The sequence below is a fragment of the Sorex fumeus genome, unplaced genomic scaffold, assembly GCF_029834395.1.
Source record: "Sorex fumeus unplaced genomic scaffold, SorFum_2.1 ptg000002l, whole genome shotgun sequence".
NCBI classification, from domain to species: Eukaryota; Metazoa; Chordata; class Mammalia; order Eulipotyphla; family Soricidae; genus Sorex; species Sorex fumeus.
Window position 1 is genome coordinate 64,211,865 of NW_026606059.1, and position 12,332 is coordinate 64,224,196.

Genomic DNA, 12,332 nt, shown 5'->3' on the forward strand with positions numbered 1-12,332 from the left:
TGCTTTCCCTTTACTCATTAATTGCCCTTGTGAGAATTCCACTTGAACTGAATGAGTTACTTTGGGAACAGCCTAGACTGGCTGAGCATTCCCAACTAAGATCTAATGATAACTACTATTATTAGAGGAACCAAGCATTTCAACAAACACTTATCATTGTTACTAGTATTATTATCGGTGCAGAGTACTCCCATTTAGGGCATAATATGGCAGTACATTCAAATCTCTAAGAGTTTATTATCATTGCTACTACTACTACTACTACTACTACTACTACTACTACTGGGCTGGAGCGATAGCACAGCAGGTAGGGGTCTGCCTTGCATGCTGCAGACCCAGGTTCAATTCCTCTGCCCTTCTCGGAGAGTCCAGCAAGGCAAAGTCTGGCAAGCTATCGGTAACATATTTGATATGCCAAAAATGGTAACAAGTCTCACAATGGAGACAAAACTGGTGACTGCTTCAGCAAATCAATGAACAACAGGAGGACAGTGCTACAGTGCTACTACTACTACTTGCAGGGCTGGAGATGGAACTCAGCCTCACAATATACAAGGCCAGAGCTCCATGGCTGAGCCCCATCTCATTCCTCTTCGGTGATTTCCTGAGAAATCCACAAAGAGGATTTACCTGTTGGCTCTTAAGGCATTTCTCTTGGTCGGTTTATTTCTAATCCTTCGTATTGTAATTGCTGTGGACATTGTTGTTGGTATGCACTCACTTCCTCCCACCACTCCCCTGGAAGCCCTGTTGAATAGGATTCAAGTGAAACATTTATTGTGAATGCAAGAACCTGCCTCTATTTGCATCATGTTGATTTGTCTAGACAAGGTTTTGGGTTCCATCATTTGAAAACAAAGTTCATGGAATATAAAAAATAAAACAAAATAAAGAAGGATAGAAAAAAAGGAAGAAAAGGAAGAAAAGAAGGAAGAAAGGAAAGAAGAAAAGAAAGAAAGAGCGAGAGAAAGGAAGGAAGGAAGGAAGGAAGGAAGGAAGGAAGGAAGGAAGGAAGGAAGGAAGGGAAAGAAAAAGAGAGAGAGAGAGAGAGAGAGAGAGAGAGAAAGCCAGGAGGTTTAGTCCATGGCTTGGAGGCCAGCTGCACACGATGGGGGGAAAGGCAGTTCAGATAGAGAAGGGAGGACCAAATAAAGGGTTTTGGGAGGATCCCCCCAGGATGGGAGATGCATGCTGAAAGTAGACTATAGACCGAACATGATTGCCACTCAATGCCTCTTTTATAAACCACATCACCCAAAAGGAGAGAGAGAACAAGGGGGAATGACCTGCCACAGAGGAAGGGTGAGATGGAGGGGACGGGGGTGGGAGGGATACTGGGATCAGTGGTGGTGGAGAATGGGCACTGGTGGAAGGATGGGTAATTGATCATTGTATAACTGAAACCCAAGCACAAAAATTTGTAAATCTACAACTGTACCTCATGGTGTTTCACTAATAAAAATCTAATAAATAATAATAATAATAAAATTTAGGCTACCAAAAAAAAAGGAAAGAGAAGGAAGGAAAGAGAGGGAAGGAAGGAGAGAAGGAAAAAATGGGCTAATAAAGTAAATAATCTTGAGTAATTTTTAAACATGAATCAAAACAATTTACAAATATTACACATTTTAGGTATACCTAAAAACCTATTGAGAATGACTATGCCAACATTTATTGGTTATTTTACTAACATTTATTAGAGAACCTTATTCAAGTAATAGATTCTAAAGAAATCACCAAATTTTTCCTCAGAATTTTTAAACTTAGAAGACAAATAGAAAATATGCTTTGCAAATATAATTTAAGAAACCAATCTGGCTGTTTAAGCCAAATTTCATGCAAAATCTTAAGAAATTCCATATTAAGATATCAGGATACTGCTTATTTGACAATGTAGCTTTGAACAGAGCAGTACTCAGTTTTATTGAGGGTATCAGGGTATTAGTATAATTAACTTACTGTGGCAAAAAGCAAAATTGCATAGGACAAACTAACCTTGGGCCAGAAGACTTCTCAAATCCTCGCACCCAAGAAACAATTTTTTTCAGGGAAAAGTCACAACCATTCGTTCTCCTTTGTTTCACAAACTAATTTTTATTGTTACTATTAAAAGTACTATTAAAAGCGATAGCACAGCGGTAGGGTGTTCGCCTTACAAGCAGCCAACATGGCCGACCCGAGTTCGATTCCTCCACCCCTCTCGGAGAGCCCGGCAAGCTACCGAGAGTATTCGATATGCCAGACACAGTAACAACAAAGTCTCCAATGGAGACGTTACTGGGCCCGCTCGAGCAAATCGACGATCAACGGGAGGGCCTTTACCTTTACCTTTTTACTATTAAAAGTCTATCAATTACATAAATTTTTATTTTTATAATGTTTATGCACTTAGTTTACTACTATTTTATTAAGTTTATCTGTACACTAATAATCATTTTTAGATTAGATATGTACTTCACCAAGAAGAATGTTAACTTCTAAAAATCTTACCAAAAGATCTGTATCAGATGCAATCTTTGGGCTGTAGCACTGTAGCACTGCCCCACCAATTTGTTCGAGTAGGCCCAGTAACATCTCCATTGTGAGACTTGTTGTTACTGTGTTTGGCATATAAAATATGTCACGGGCAGCTTGCCAGGCTTTGCCATGCAGGCAAAATACTCTTGGTAGCTTGCCAGGCTCTCCAAGAGGGGCGGAGGAATTGAACCTGTATTGGCCAGGTCAGCCATGTGAAAGGCAAATACCCTACCCACTGTGCTATCGCTCCAGCCAATCTTTGGGCTACACATCATAAAGCCCAACTGGAACTGACAGGCAAGAAGGACACATGCCTAACCGGTCGATAGTCGAATGGGTCGAGAGGGAAGGTGAGGATCAAAGAAACTATATACAAGTGGTTGAGAGGGCTAAGTTCTCGTGGAACAGCAGCGTTGATCTTTATTTCAGACGGTCTCTTATACATCTCTATAAGGAACTTGGCAGGTAAAATCACCCATTGTAATTGCAAAAAAACATATTCCCAAGATCGTACATTTCTTTGATCATAACAAACATAAGGAAGCATAATATAATGAAAACAATGTTACTTAGATCAGTAACAGGAAATAATAACAAGGTAGAAATAATAGCAAAGTATACTGAAGAACACTTTGACCCTTCCTGTGTACTTTTCATGATTTACCAAGGTGTTATTTCCTGCATATGCCACAAAATCACAATGCATCCATTTCTTATTAACTTCTCTTGCAAACAGAGGATGATGAAGTATTAACTTCTCTGAAGACTTCAGTTAGCGACATAATGACTACTCCACGTATTAGAGGCGGCGGGACAGAGAGCTATGCCAAGTACACTTGGCCCTCTGAGTGAGGCAGTTCCTAGAGCTAGGTCCACATAAGGACCCTGCATAAGCAGGAAGCTCACTGCACTGCAGACACAGAAGTTACTGGATACTCTTTTACAGGCTAGAGTAAAATTATCAAGAGGATGCTAGCATTTCAAGGACATACATGATAGCAAAGCTTTGGATTTTGTGTAGCTGGATCCAAGAGAGAGGCAAAGCTGAGTTTCTCCTTACCCAGATCAGAGACATTTCCAACCTCCTTCATTTGACCCTGAGCCATCCCTTATGGTGGCTGTGGAAGCTTCCAAGCCCACAGCTTCTATCATTAGGGAGTACTCAGACATTGTACTTAAGGTAGATCAAAAACTTCCAAGGACAAGCAGATTGTCTGTGTGACCATATCCAGAAGTCCTATCCCCTCCATGGAAGAGTCAACCTAAATGATAATGACTAATTTAAAAACTCGACAACAGACTATTTTGTCTCTTCCTTCTCTAGGATGTTTGTCTTATTTCCCCAAAAAGTCTAAGTTTTGGCATACAAATTGTCCCTAAAATTACATGCAAAATCTCCATAATGCTACTGTCAGGATTGTTTTGAATTTGTCTGCATTATTTTCAGAGTTCCGATCTTCAAGTGTACATTTCCTTTTCCAGAACCATAGCATTCGTTTCCAAGCATTGTGATTCTACTGCAATTTCCATTTCATACTCTTTTTTAAAATGTTCCATTTTCAGACTTAAATCCAGTAAAGTTCTGGTCAGCTGGCGATTTTCAAAACGCATTTCCAGCTAAAAGTTAGAAAGAGAATAAGGATTTTTATTAGTCTGAGATAACAGATCAAATGAAACTGCTCTCTGCCGGGATAAATAAGGGCTTTGTGGAGAGGAAAAATAAGATATCAAGAAAGATGTATTTCTCATCTTATTCTCCTGCTCTCACTGCTTGCCCTGGCTATAAAACTGACTCTCTATACAACAAGGCTTTTACCAGATATACAAATAGCTTTCAAAATGGCCTTGAAATGAAAACAAAAATAGCTGATGCACAAAACTGTCCGTATGAAAAATTCCTGTTTGTGGAGAGCTGTTTTCAAGCAGAGGCGAGTGATCTGCAATGAAATCATTTATCTTTATGAGTTTCTGAGTTTCAGTATAACTGCCCTGGGGCCACATGGTCTCTTAGGACCTACACCCATTTACGTGATTGCTTGTCAGTTCAAGTTTTCAGAATTTTAAATGGTCTCCCTGTCAAGGAAAACACTTAACGATCCCTTAGAGGCACAGGTTCAGTGAGATGTACTTATATAATCTAACAATTTCCACTCTAGAGTGAAATTTGTTATATCGTAATGCTGATTTATATTCTCCTTCAATGGGAGTTTGTGAAAGTCTTCGTGTATTAAAAAGTGGATCATTAGACCAGTTGACCTATGAGGCAATCCAACAAAGCTTAGTTTGGTATAATTTTTGTATTTATAGATTAAAACTGAAAACACACTATTTACTAATTTCTTCCATTATAATCTGTTCCTAATGCCATTTGTAGGGATTCTGTCCTCTCTTCATACAATCTTTCATCATCTCACCAACAGGAACAACCCAGGATAAGCAAGAGTGTGTAGTTGGTAAAAAGTAAATATTGATGGTCACTTCCCAGTATCCAAAATGAAACATAAAGTAAATGTAAAGCATAAAGTAAATGAACATCCAAGAAACAACTGTCAGGACATGAAAACATGCACCTTTCCTAATGGAAGTGTTAGTTCACCAGATACTCTATAATTCTGCCCTATTTTTCCTGCTTCACTTCCCTCATGCCAGTCCCTGCTAAAGCTGATCAGAAACCTCGACTGATTCTGAATTGACCCACTTGCTGTATTACAGCTAACCTGTTTAGGAAGCCTTGGCCAACTCTCATACTGCTGAACTCAAGTCAAACGAAAACCCTTTTTAGGTTTCCCAGTTGCCCCTTGGCTTCTGCACACTCTGATACATTCATCTCACAGAACATACTGCACTGAGCTGATAACTAAGGACAGAGGGTTTTTTTGTATTCATAGTTGTATTCCCAATTACCAGTGCACTTCCTAGACACACGACGTAGTGGATTCTCTCTGTTTTTTAAAGGGAGGCTGGATTGGACAGTTGGGTCAGGTGGCTGGATTGATGAACTAATGATCACTATTAATTCTGTGCTTCCATGCCTGGGGTCAAGAAGTAAAATTTAAAAGATGGTTTTCACTGCAGATGGATGTGTTTATACACATCAACTTAGTCAAAGACCAGTATTTTCTCTTATTTTTTTTTCTTTTTGGGTCACACCTGGCAATGTACGGGGGTTATTCCTGGCTCTGCACTCAGGAATTACTCCTGGTGGTGCTGGGGGACCATATGGGATGCTGGGAATCGAACCCAGGTCAGCCACGTGCAAGGCAAACGCCCTACCCGCTGTACTATAACTCCAGCCCCTCATCTCATTTTTTTTTTAATCTGATGACAGCTGTGAACTCTTTCCGATGAAAAGAAAATGCACCTTATGAACACACAAAATGTTATTCACAAATCCTAAAAAATCAATGAGTGCCATGAAGAAGACCAGTTCAAGAAACAACATAAATAATATGTGAAAAGTAGCAACATACCTCTAAATTAATTGATTCATTCATAACATTCCTTAAACCAATGGGCTGGAGCGATAGCACAGCGGTAGGGCTGTGCTATCCCACCCTAGTGCATGATGTGTGCTCCTATGTGTATGCACATAGGAATGATTATTCCTACAGAAATCTGGTTAAAAGCCCATTATCAGACTTCTTCTAGATATGGTGATATATCAAGCATCTACCTTCTTCTGCCTCTTTTTTATGAGCAATCACACATCACGCATTGGTTAAATGGTTGGCAAATATGCTGTGATTATCACAGAAATACAGCATCTACATAGTTGTGTCTCTGGTTTCATTCTGAAAAAGTTTCTTAGCCATTGATACCTATGCTTGTTCCTTTATTTTTTTTTTTTGTAGTGCAATTGACTCCAAGGTTATTATCACTGAGATGTGCCTATGTTCTAGGAACTCTATACAAAATAATCTTGCATAATCCTATCAGTCATTCAATGTAACTATTTTCTCCATTTTACAAATGAGTAACTCAGACCTTCTAATAACAATTCTGAAAGTCACGGGGCCAATAGTTAGCAAAGCTTATAACTATATTATTGTTAAAATGTGTACCCTATTGTATTTGGAATTTATCCCCCCCCACCTTTTCTGCTACTTTACTTGCCTGAGACAACTCCTGGTGAACCAGTAAGCAGATGTTCAGGTTGCAAAGATGTACTCAGAGTATTTGTTCAATACAGTCTTTTCACTTGACTTCAGTATATGTCAATTAAGGTGCAGGGAAGGTAGTAACACCCCCAAGTCACTGGCACAGAGAAAACTGATCTGTGAGCCTTTCAGAATATCCTGCTGACCCATCTCGCATTACTCCAGATCTGTTTCTCTACTAACGAGGTGTCTCCCCACCCCAAGCAGCCCCATGCATATAGTGCAGGTATAGAAGAAAGTCAGGTGTTTCTACAATATGGTTGAGTCAGATAATTCATCCCTGTCAAATTCAAATTATTCTTATGAATAGATTTACTACCTTTAACCCATCTTAAATTCAGAAGCAGGATAAAAGTTCTGCTAAAATTCTTTTTGATGCTATTATTTGTTTGTTTACAGACTTTCATGATTACGTTTCAGTCATACAATGGTTGAGTATCCATCCCTCCACCAGTGCTCATTCTCCACCACCGATGTTCTCAGTATCCCTCCCACCACCCTCACCCCATCCCCCCTCCGCCTTTGTTGTAGGCACATACCCTTTTACTCTCTCTCTCCTTTTGGGTGTTATGGTTTGCAATACAGGTAGTAAGTGACCATTATGTTTGGTCCATAGTGTACTTTCAGCATGCATTTCCCATCCCGAGTGAGCCCTCCAAGCGTCCTTTGCTTGGTGGTCCCTTCTCTATCTCAACTGCCTTTTCCCCCAGCATGTGAGGCCTGCTTCCAAGCTGTGGAGAAATCCTCCTGGCCCTTATCTCTACTATCCTTGGGTGTTAGACCCTCATTATTTTGCTTTATATTCTGCAAATGAGTGCAGTCATTCTATGTTTGTCCCTCTCTTTCTGACTCATTTCACTTAACATGATATTCTCCATGTTGATCCATTTATATGCAAATTTCATGACTTCATCTTTTCTAACAACTGCATAGTATTCCATTGTGTAGATGTACCAGAGTTTCATTAACCAGTTATCTGTTCTTGGGCACTCAGGTTTTTTTTCCAGATTCTGGCTATTGTAAATAATGCTGCAATAAACACACAAGTGCAGTTAGCAATTCTACTTTTTTGCATCTCTGGGATATATTCCCAGAAATGGTATTGCTGGGTCAAATGAGAGCTCAATTTCTAATTTTTTGAGAAACGTCCATATTGTTTTCCAAAAGTTGGTAATCCCACCAGCAGTGAAGGAGAGTCACTTTCTCCCCACATCAATACCAACACCGGTTGCCTTTGTTTTTTTGGATGTGTCCCAGTCATTGTGGTGTGAGATGATATCTCATTGTTGTTTTAATCTGCATCTCCCTGATGATTAGTGATGAAGAGCATTTTTTCATGTGCCTTTTGGCCATTCAGATTTCTTCTTTGAGAAAGTTTCTGTTCAGTTCATTGCCCCATTTTCTAATGGGATTGGATGTCTTCTTTCTGTTAAGATTCTTAAACTCAAACAATTTACTGATGGTTAAATTAGTCCTAAATTAGTGGTTTTGGCTTACTCTGATTTCTTTTAATCTGGTTTCTTCTGAATTTTGTCTATAGTAGAAAAATGTCATCTAAAATATTGACTCTAGTCCCTCCTGCTTAACATTTGGAATGTTACTCTGACATTAAAAATCTACAATTTTAAGAAACATTTTACTACACCCTGGCTGAATTCTTACCAAAGTTTAGAGTAAAATTTGCAGAATTAAAGATAAAGTTGCCCCTGGGTGACCCACCTATCAATCCTATGAGAAATTTCATTAACATGTCTTCCTCCAAGATATATATATATTTATATGTATATAATTTCCCTTTGGAGAACTTTCCACATAATGGTCTCACTTTTTTTTTTATTGATTTAAAGCACTTAAAAATCCGTGCTTCTAGGTTCTACCGATTAAGCCAGCAAAACTCACAGTGTAAAAAGGAGCAGACAGGATAATGTTACGTCCTGCCCCAGAGCAAAAGGTTCTTTATGAGCAAATTCCAGCTTTGCCAGATATAAGAACCCAAACTTCTGCGTTGGAAAGCTGGAGAAAGATTATTGAGGTATTCTCACGACGCTAGAAGACGCAACAGGTAGATGCCAGCATCCCGCTTCCCGCAGGACCCCTTCCCTCCCTGACGCCTCTGGTTGGAGTGAGGACCACAGCACCGACAACCGCAGGACAACAGGACAAGAGTTGAGTCCGGGAAACACCCACTACCCGTGCCCTGGTCCCTGTCGCTGCTTGAGACCACGTGGGTGCATGCCTGGAACCCCAATGGGGGTCCCCGCAGTGCCGGATGCTCACCAGCTCGCAGCGCAGCCAGGCCAGGGCGCTCTCCACGCGCGCGCGTCGCTGCATCTCCAGCAGCGACGCCCAGGCCGCCGCCTCCCAGGAGCATCCCGAGGCCCCGCGCCGCCGGGTCCGCTGGAAGGCGGGCGCCAACCGCCGCCTAAGGTCTTCCAGTGATGAGCGGGCCTCCCCTGGTTGGCCCTCGGTCTTGCTGCCTTCGAGGAAGCCGTGAGCAGAAAGTGCAACGGAGGACCGGAGCCCGCCTGGACCAGGGCCCTGATGGTTCCCCGGGCAAGTTCTCTGCAGGTCGGGGCGGGCGTACCCAGGGCCAGTCCCGGAGACTCGGGGAAGCGGTAGCCGCTCCATTGCGTGGACCGGCCGTTAGTTTCCCGGTGCACGGCTCAGGCGGCTCCCGGGCGGCGGGCACGCAAAGTGGAACGCAGCCAATGCTTCTCCCAGGCCTTATCTCTGTCCTCCCCATGGACAAGGAATGGGGGAGTGGTCCCCGCCGGAGGTTTCACGCTGGTTTACTGCCCCCTCGTTTCAAGTTTTTTCTCTTTGGGGAGGTGAGGTGGTGTTCTGGGCCACACCTAAAGTGCTCAGGATGTTCTGTGCTCAGAGATCACTCCCAGGACCTTCAGCAGTGTCCTCTGGAACTGGGCGGACTCCGCAAGACAAGCCTTCAGAACTACTTCTTCCGCAGAGGATCACTTTCTGTTTTAAGGAGACTTAGTCCAAGTAAAAGGAATATAAAGTACAGATAGAAGAATTGAGAGCAAAGGGCAGAATATTTGGTCACAAAGGTTGTCCCTTCTCACATGCTGGGGGAAAAGGGAGCTGAGATAGAGAAGGGACCACTAAGTGAATGATGCTTGGAGGGCTCAGTCCGGATGGGAGATGCTGCTGAAAGTAGACTATAGACCAAACATGATGGCCACTTACTACTTGTATTGTAAACCATAACACCCAAAAGGAGAGAGAGAGTGTGTGTGCCTGCCACAGAGGAGGATGGAGGTTGGGAGGTGGGGTGGGGGTGGCAGGAGGGCTTCTGGGAATATTGGTGGTGAAGATTGGGCACTGGTGATGGGATAGGTACTCAATCATTGCGTGATTGAAATGTAATCAGGAAAGTTTGTAAGTCTGTAACTATATCTCATGGTGATTCATTCACAGCACTGTAGCACTGTCCTCATGTTGTTTATCAATTTGCTCAAGTGGGCACCAGTAACGTCTCACAACAAATTGTGAGACTTGTTGTTACTGTTTTTGGTATATTGAATATGTAGCTTGCCAGGCTTTGCCATGCGAACGAGATACTCTCAGTAGCTTGCCGGGCTTTCCGAGAGGGGCGGAGAGGGATGGAGGAATCGAACCCGGGTCGACTGCGTACAAGGCAAATGCCTAACCTGCTGTGCTATGGCTCCAGCCCAAAATACTATTAAAAAAAATAGTTGTCCCTTACACATCATCCCCTTGAAATAACTTTTGGGGGTGGGGTTGGCATACCCTGCAGTGCTCAGGGGTAGCTCCTTATTCTGTGCCCAGGGATCACTCCAGGCAGGGTCAAGGGACCATGTAGGCTTCCCATAAACCAGGTCTCTGCGTGCAAAGCAAGTGCCCCAACCCTCCCCCACTTTAAAAAAAAAATTCTACTCTTAACCAGAAATATAGTTAGATGTTGGAGGATATACAATAAAAAAAGTTAAATGTAATTAGTTCCCACATCTCTTCCCTGGGGATTGACAACAATAAATAAAAGAAGCCTTGAAGGGAGGACATTGGGAGTTTGAAAGAATGTAGCTTTCCCCAGAGCCAACATGTACTGCTGGTTCCTAAGCTCTGACTCTTATCAATACTTAACTCCTTTCTGCTGCTTTCACATTTATAGAGGGTTTTAAACAAAAAAATAAAAGAAAGATTCCTTTTACCCTACATGTGTTATAATTCCCAAAGTTCAGTAAACAATAAAAAGGATGGCAGAGATGTTGGTCCAGTATTCTTCTCTGAGAGTTCATTCAATAAGATTTAGAAGGCACCAACAAGAATCCAGGTCTGTGGCTGACATTGAAGGCAGAACAAATTGTTATTACTGTTTCTATGTGCCAGGGGCTTCTCATGGATTAACCCTTCTTCACAACCTTGTGAAATCGGTACTATCATTTTCTGCTATTACAAATAAGGCAGTTAAGACCGAGGTCAAATCGTGTGCCAAAGGTGGTAACAATTGGTGTGTGTGTGTGTGTGTGGTCAGGAGAGGATTTGCAGGAGATCTAGCCTGTGTTCTGCACCACTGGACCAGTCCCTGGATACACAGTCACTCTAAAGAAGAAGTTTCTTGTTTTACGTTTTAGGTGAATAAACTTTATTTTTGAAGAGTCTGTGTTCAAAGCAGATTTAACTCTGCTGAAATGAGTGCTTAAGGCTCAGTGGGATAAGAAGGAATATAGGTTAGTAGGTTAGTAGGTTTCTGCACATAATCTTCCATAGTTAGCATATATTACTTCATAAGCTAATCATAATAAAAATATCAATTGAAGGACCAGAAAGATAGCACATGTGTCTCCCTTGCACACAGACATCTCATTTAGTTTCCTTAGCCCTGCCTTGAGGAATCCCTGAGCATCACCAGGTGTGACCCCTCCCCCAATTTTTTTACTCTATTACTGTTTATTACTTCATAGTCTGCAGAAACATTTGAAGATGTATTTTGTTGGTAGAAATTATGAAAATTTGGATGATCGCCTAGCAAAAAACAGACTGTACATTTTAGGTTTAGGATTTCTTTCTGCTTTTGTTTATTTTGATGATAAGTGGATGAAATTTAAAAACCAGCACGCGTAAATGTATAGTATAAATGTTTAAAGTAAGTTTGCTGCCATGAATTTTTTTGTATCTGGTTTAAGACCTATTACTTCAATAATAATTTTGGTTAAACTTAATTTAATTCAATAAAACAGTGAATGGTATATGTTCAGTGTTAAGAGTTTGGAGTGTGTGTGTGTGTGTGTGTGTGTGTGTGTGTGTGTGTGTGAACCATGTGAAGGAGATAGAACAATATATAAGTCACAGTTCTTGCCCTCTGAAAAATTAGAACTTGAGGGAGAAAATTCACTCAATCATGTTCAGCAACATTTATTATTGTTTTGGCCCCACTTCACACTTATTATATAATAAGAACAGTGTGGGTGCATGAGTTCCAAAGGCGAACAATAAATAAAAAGTCGTCTTTTATAATAGATTGATTTTACCACAAATTAATAATTGAGTTTTTTCAGCTGTGGTGTAGGTTGAATTTTACTTTTTTTTTACACAGAGAAGCACTGGGAAAGTAGAGATATTTTGTTAGAAAATACATGTTATCCATTGTTTCATAACAAGTCAGTTCCACTTTTGTAG

The 12,332-nt window shown here is 41.2% G+C and overlaps 2 protein-coding genes across 2 annotated transcripts in view; one reads left to right on the top strand and one right to left on the bottom strand.

The window, feature by feature from the left end:
• Positions 1–12,332, top strand: part of RAD21 (RAD21 cohesin complex component) — a 252,255-nt gene that overhangs the window by 143,538 nt on the left and 96,385 nt on the right. The window lies entirely within an intron of this gene.
• AARD (alanine and arginine rich domain containing protein) lies at positions 3,976–9,302 on the bottom strand. The gene is made up of 2 exons (XM_056133043.1): positions 8,952–9,302; positions 3,976–4,134 (listed from the first exon to the last, which is right to left on the bottom strand). The coding sequence occupies exons 1-2, from the start codon at positions 9,300–9,302 to the stop codon at positions 3,976–3,978; spliced, it is 510 nt and encodes a 169-aa protein (XP_055989018.1).

Coding starts and splice junctions, on each gene's coding strand:
- AARD (XM_056133043.1), bottom strand. CDS start 9,302: ATGGAGCGGCTACCGCTTCCCCGAGTCTCCGGGACTGGCCCTGGGTAC. Junction 4,135..8,951: donor CCTGGCTGCGCTGCGAGCTG/GTGAGCATCCGG, acceptor TCTAACTTTTAG/CTGGAAATGCGTTTTGAAAA.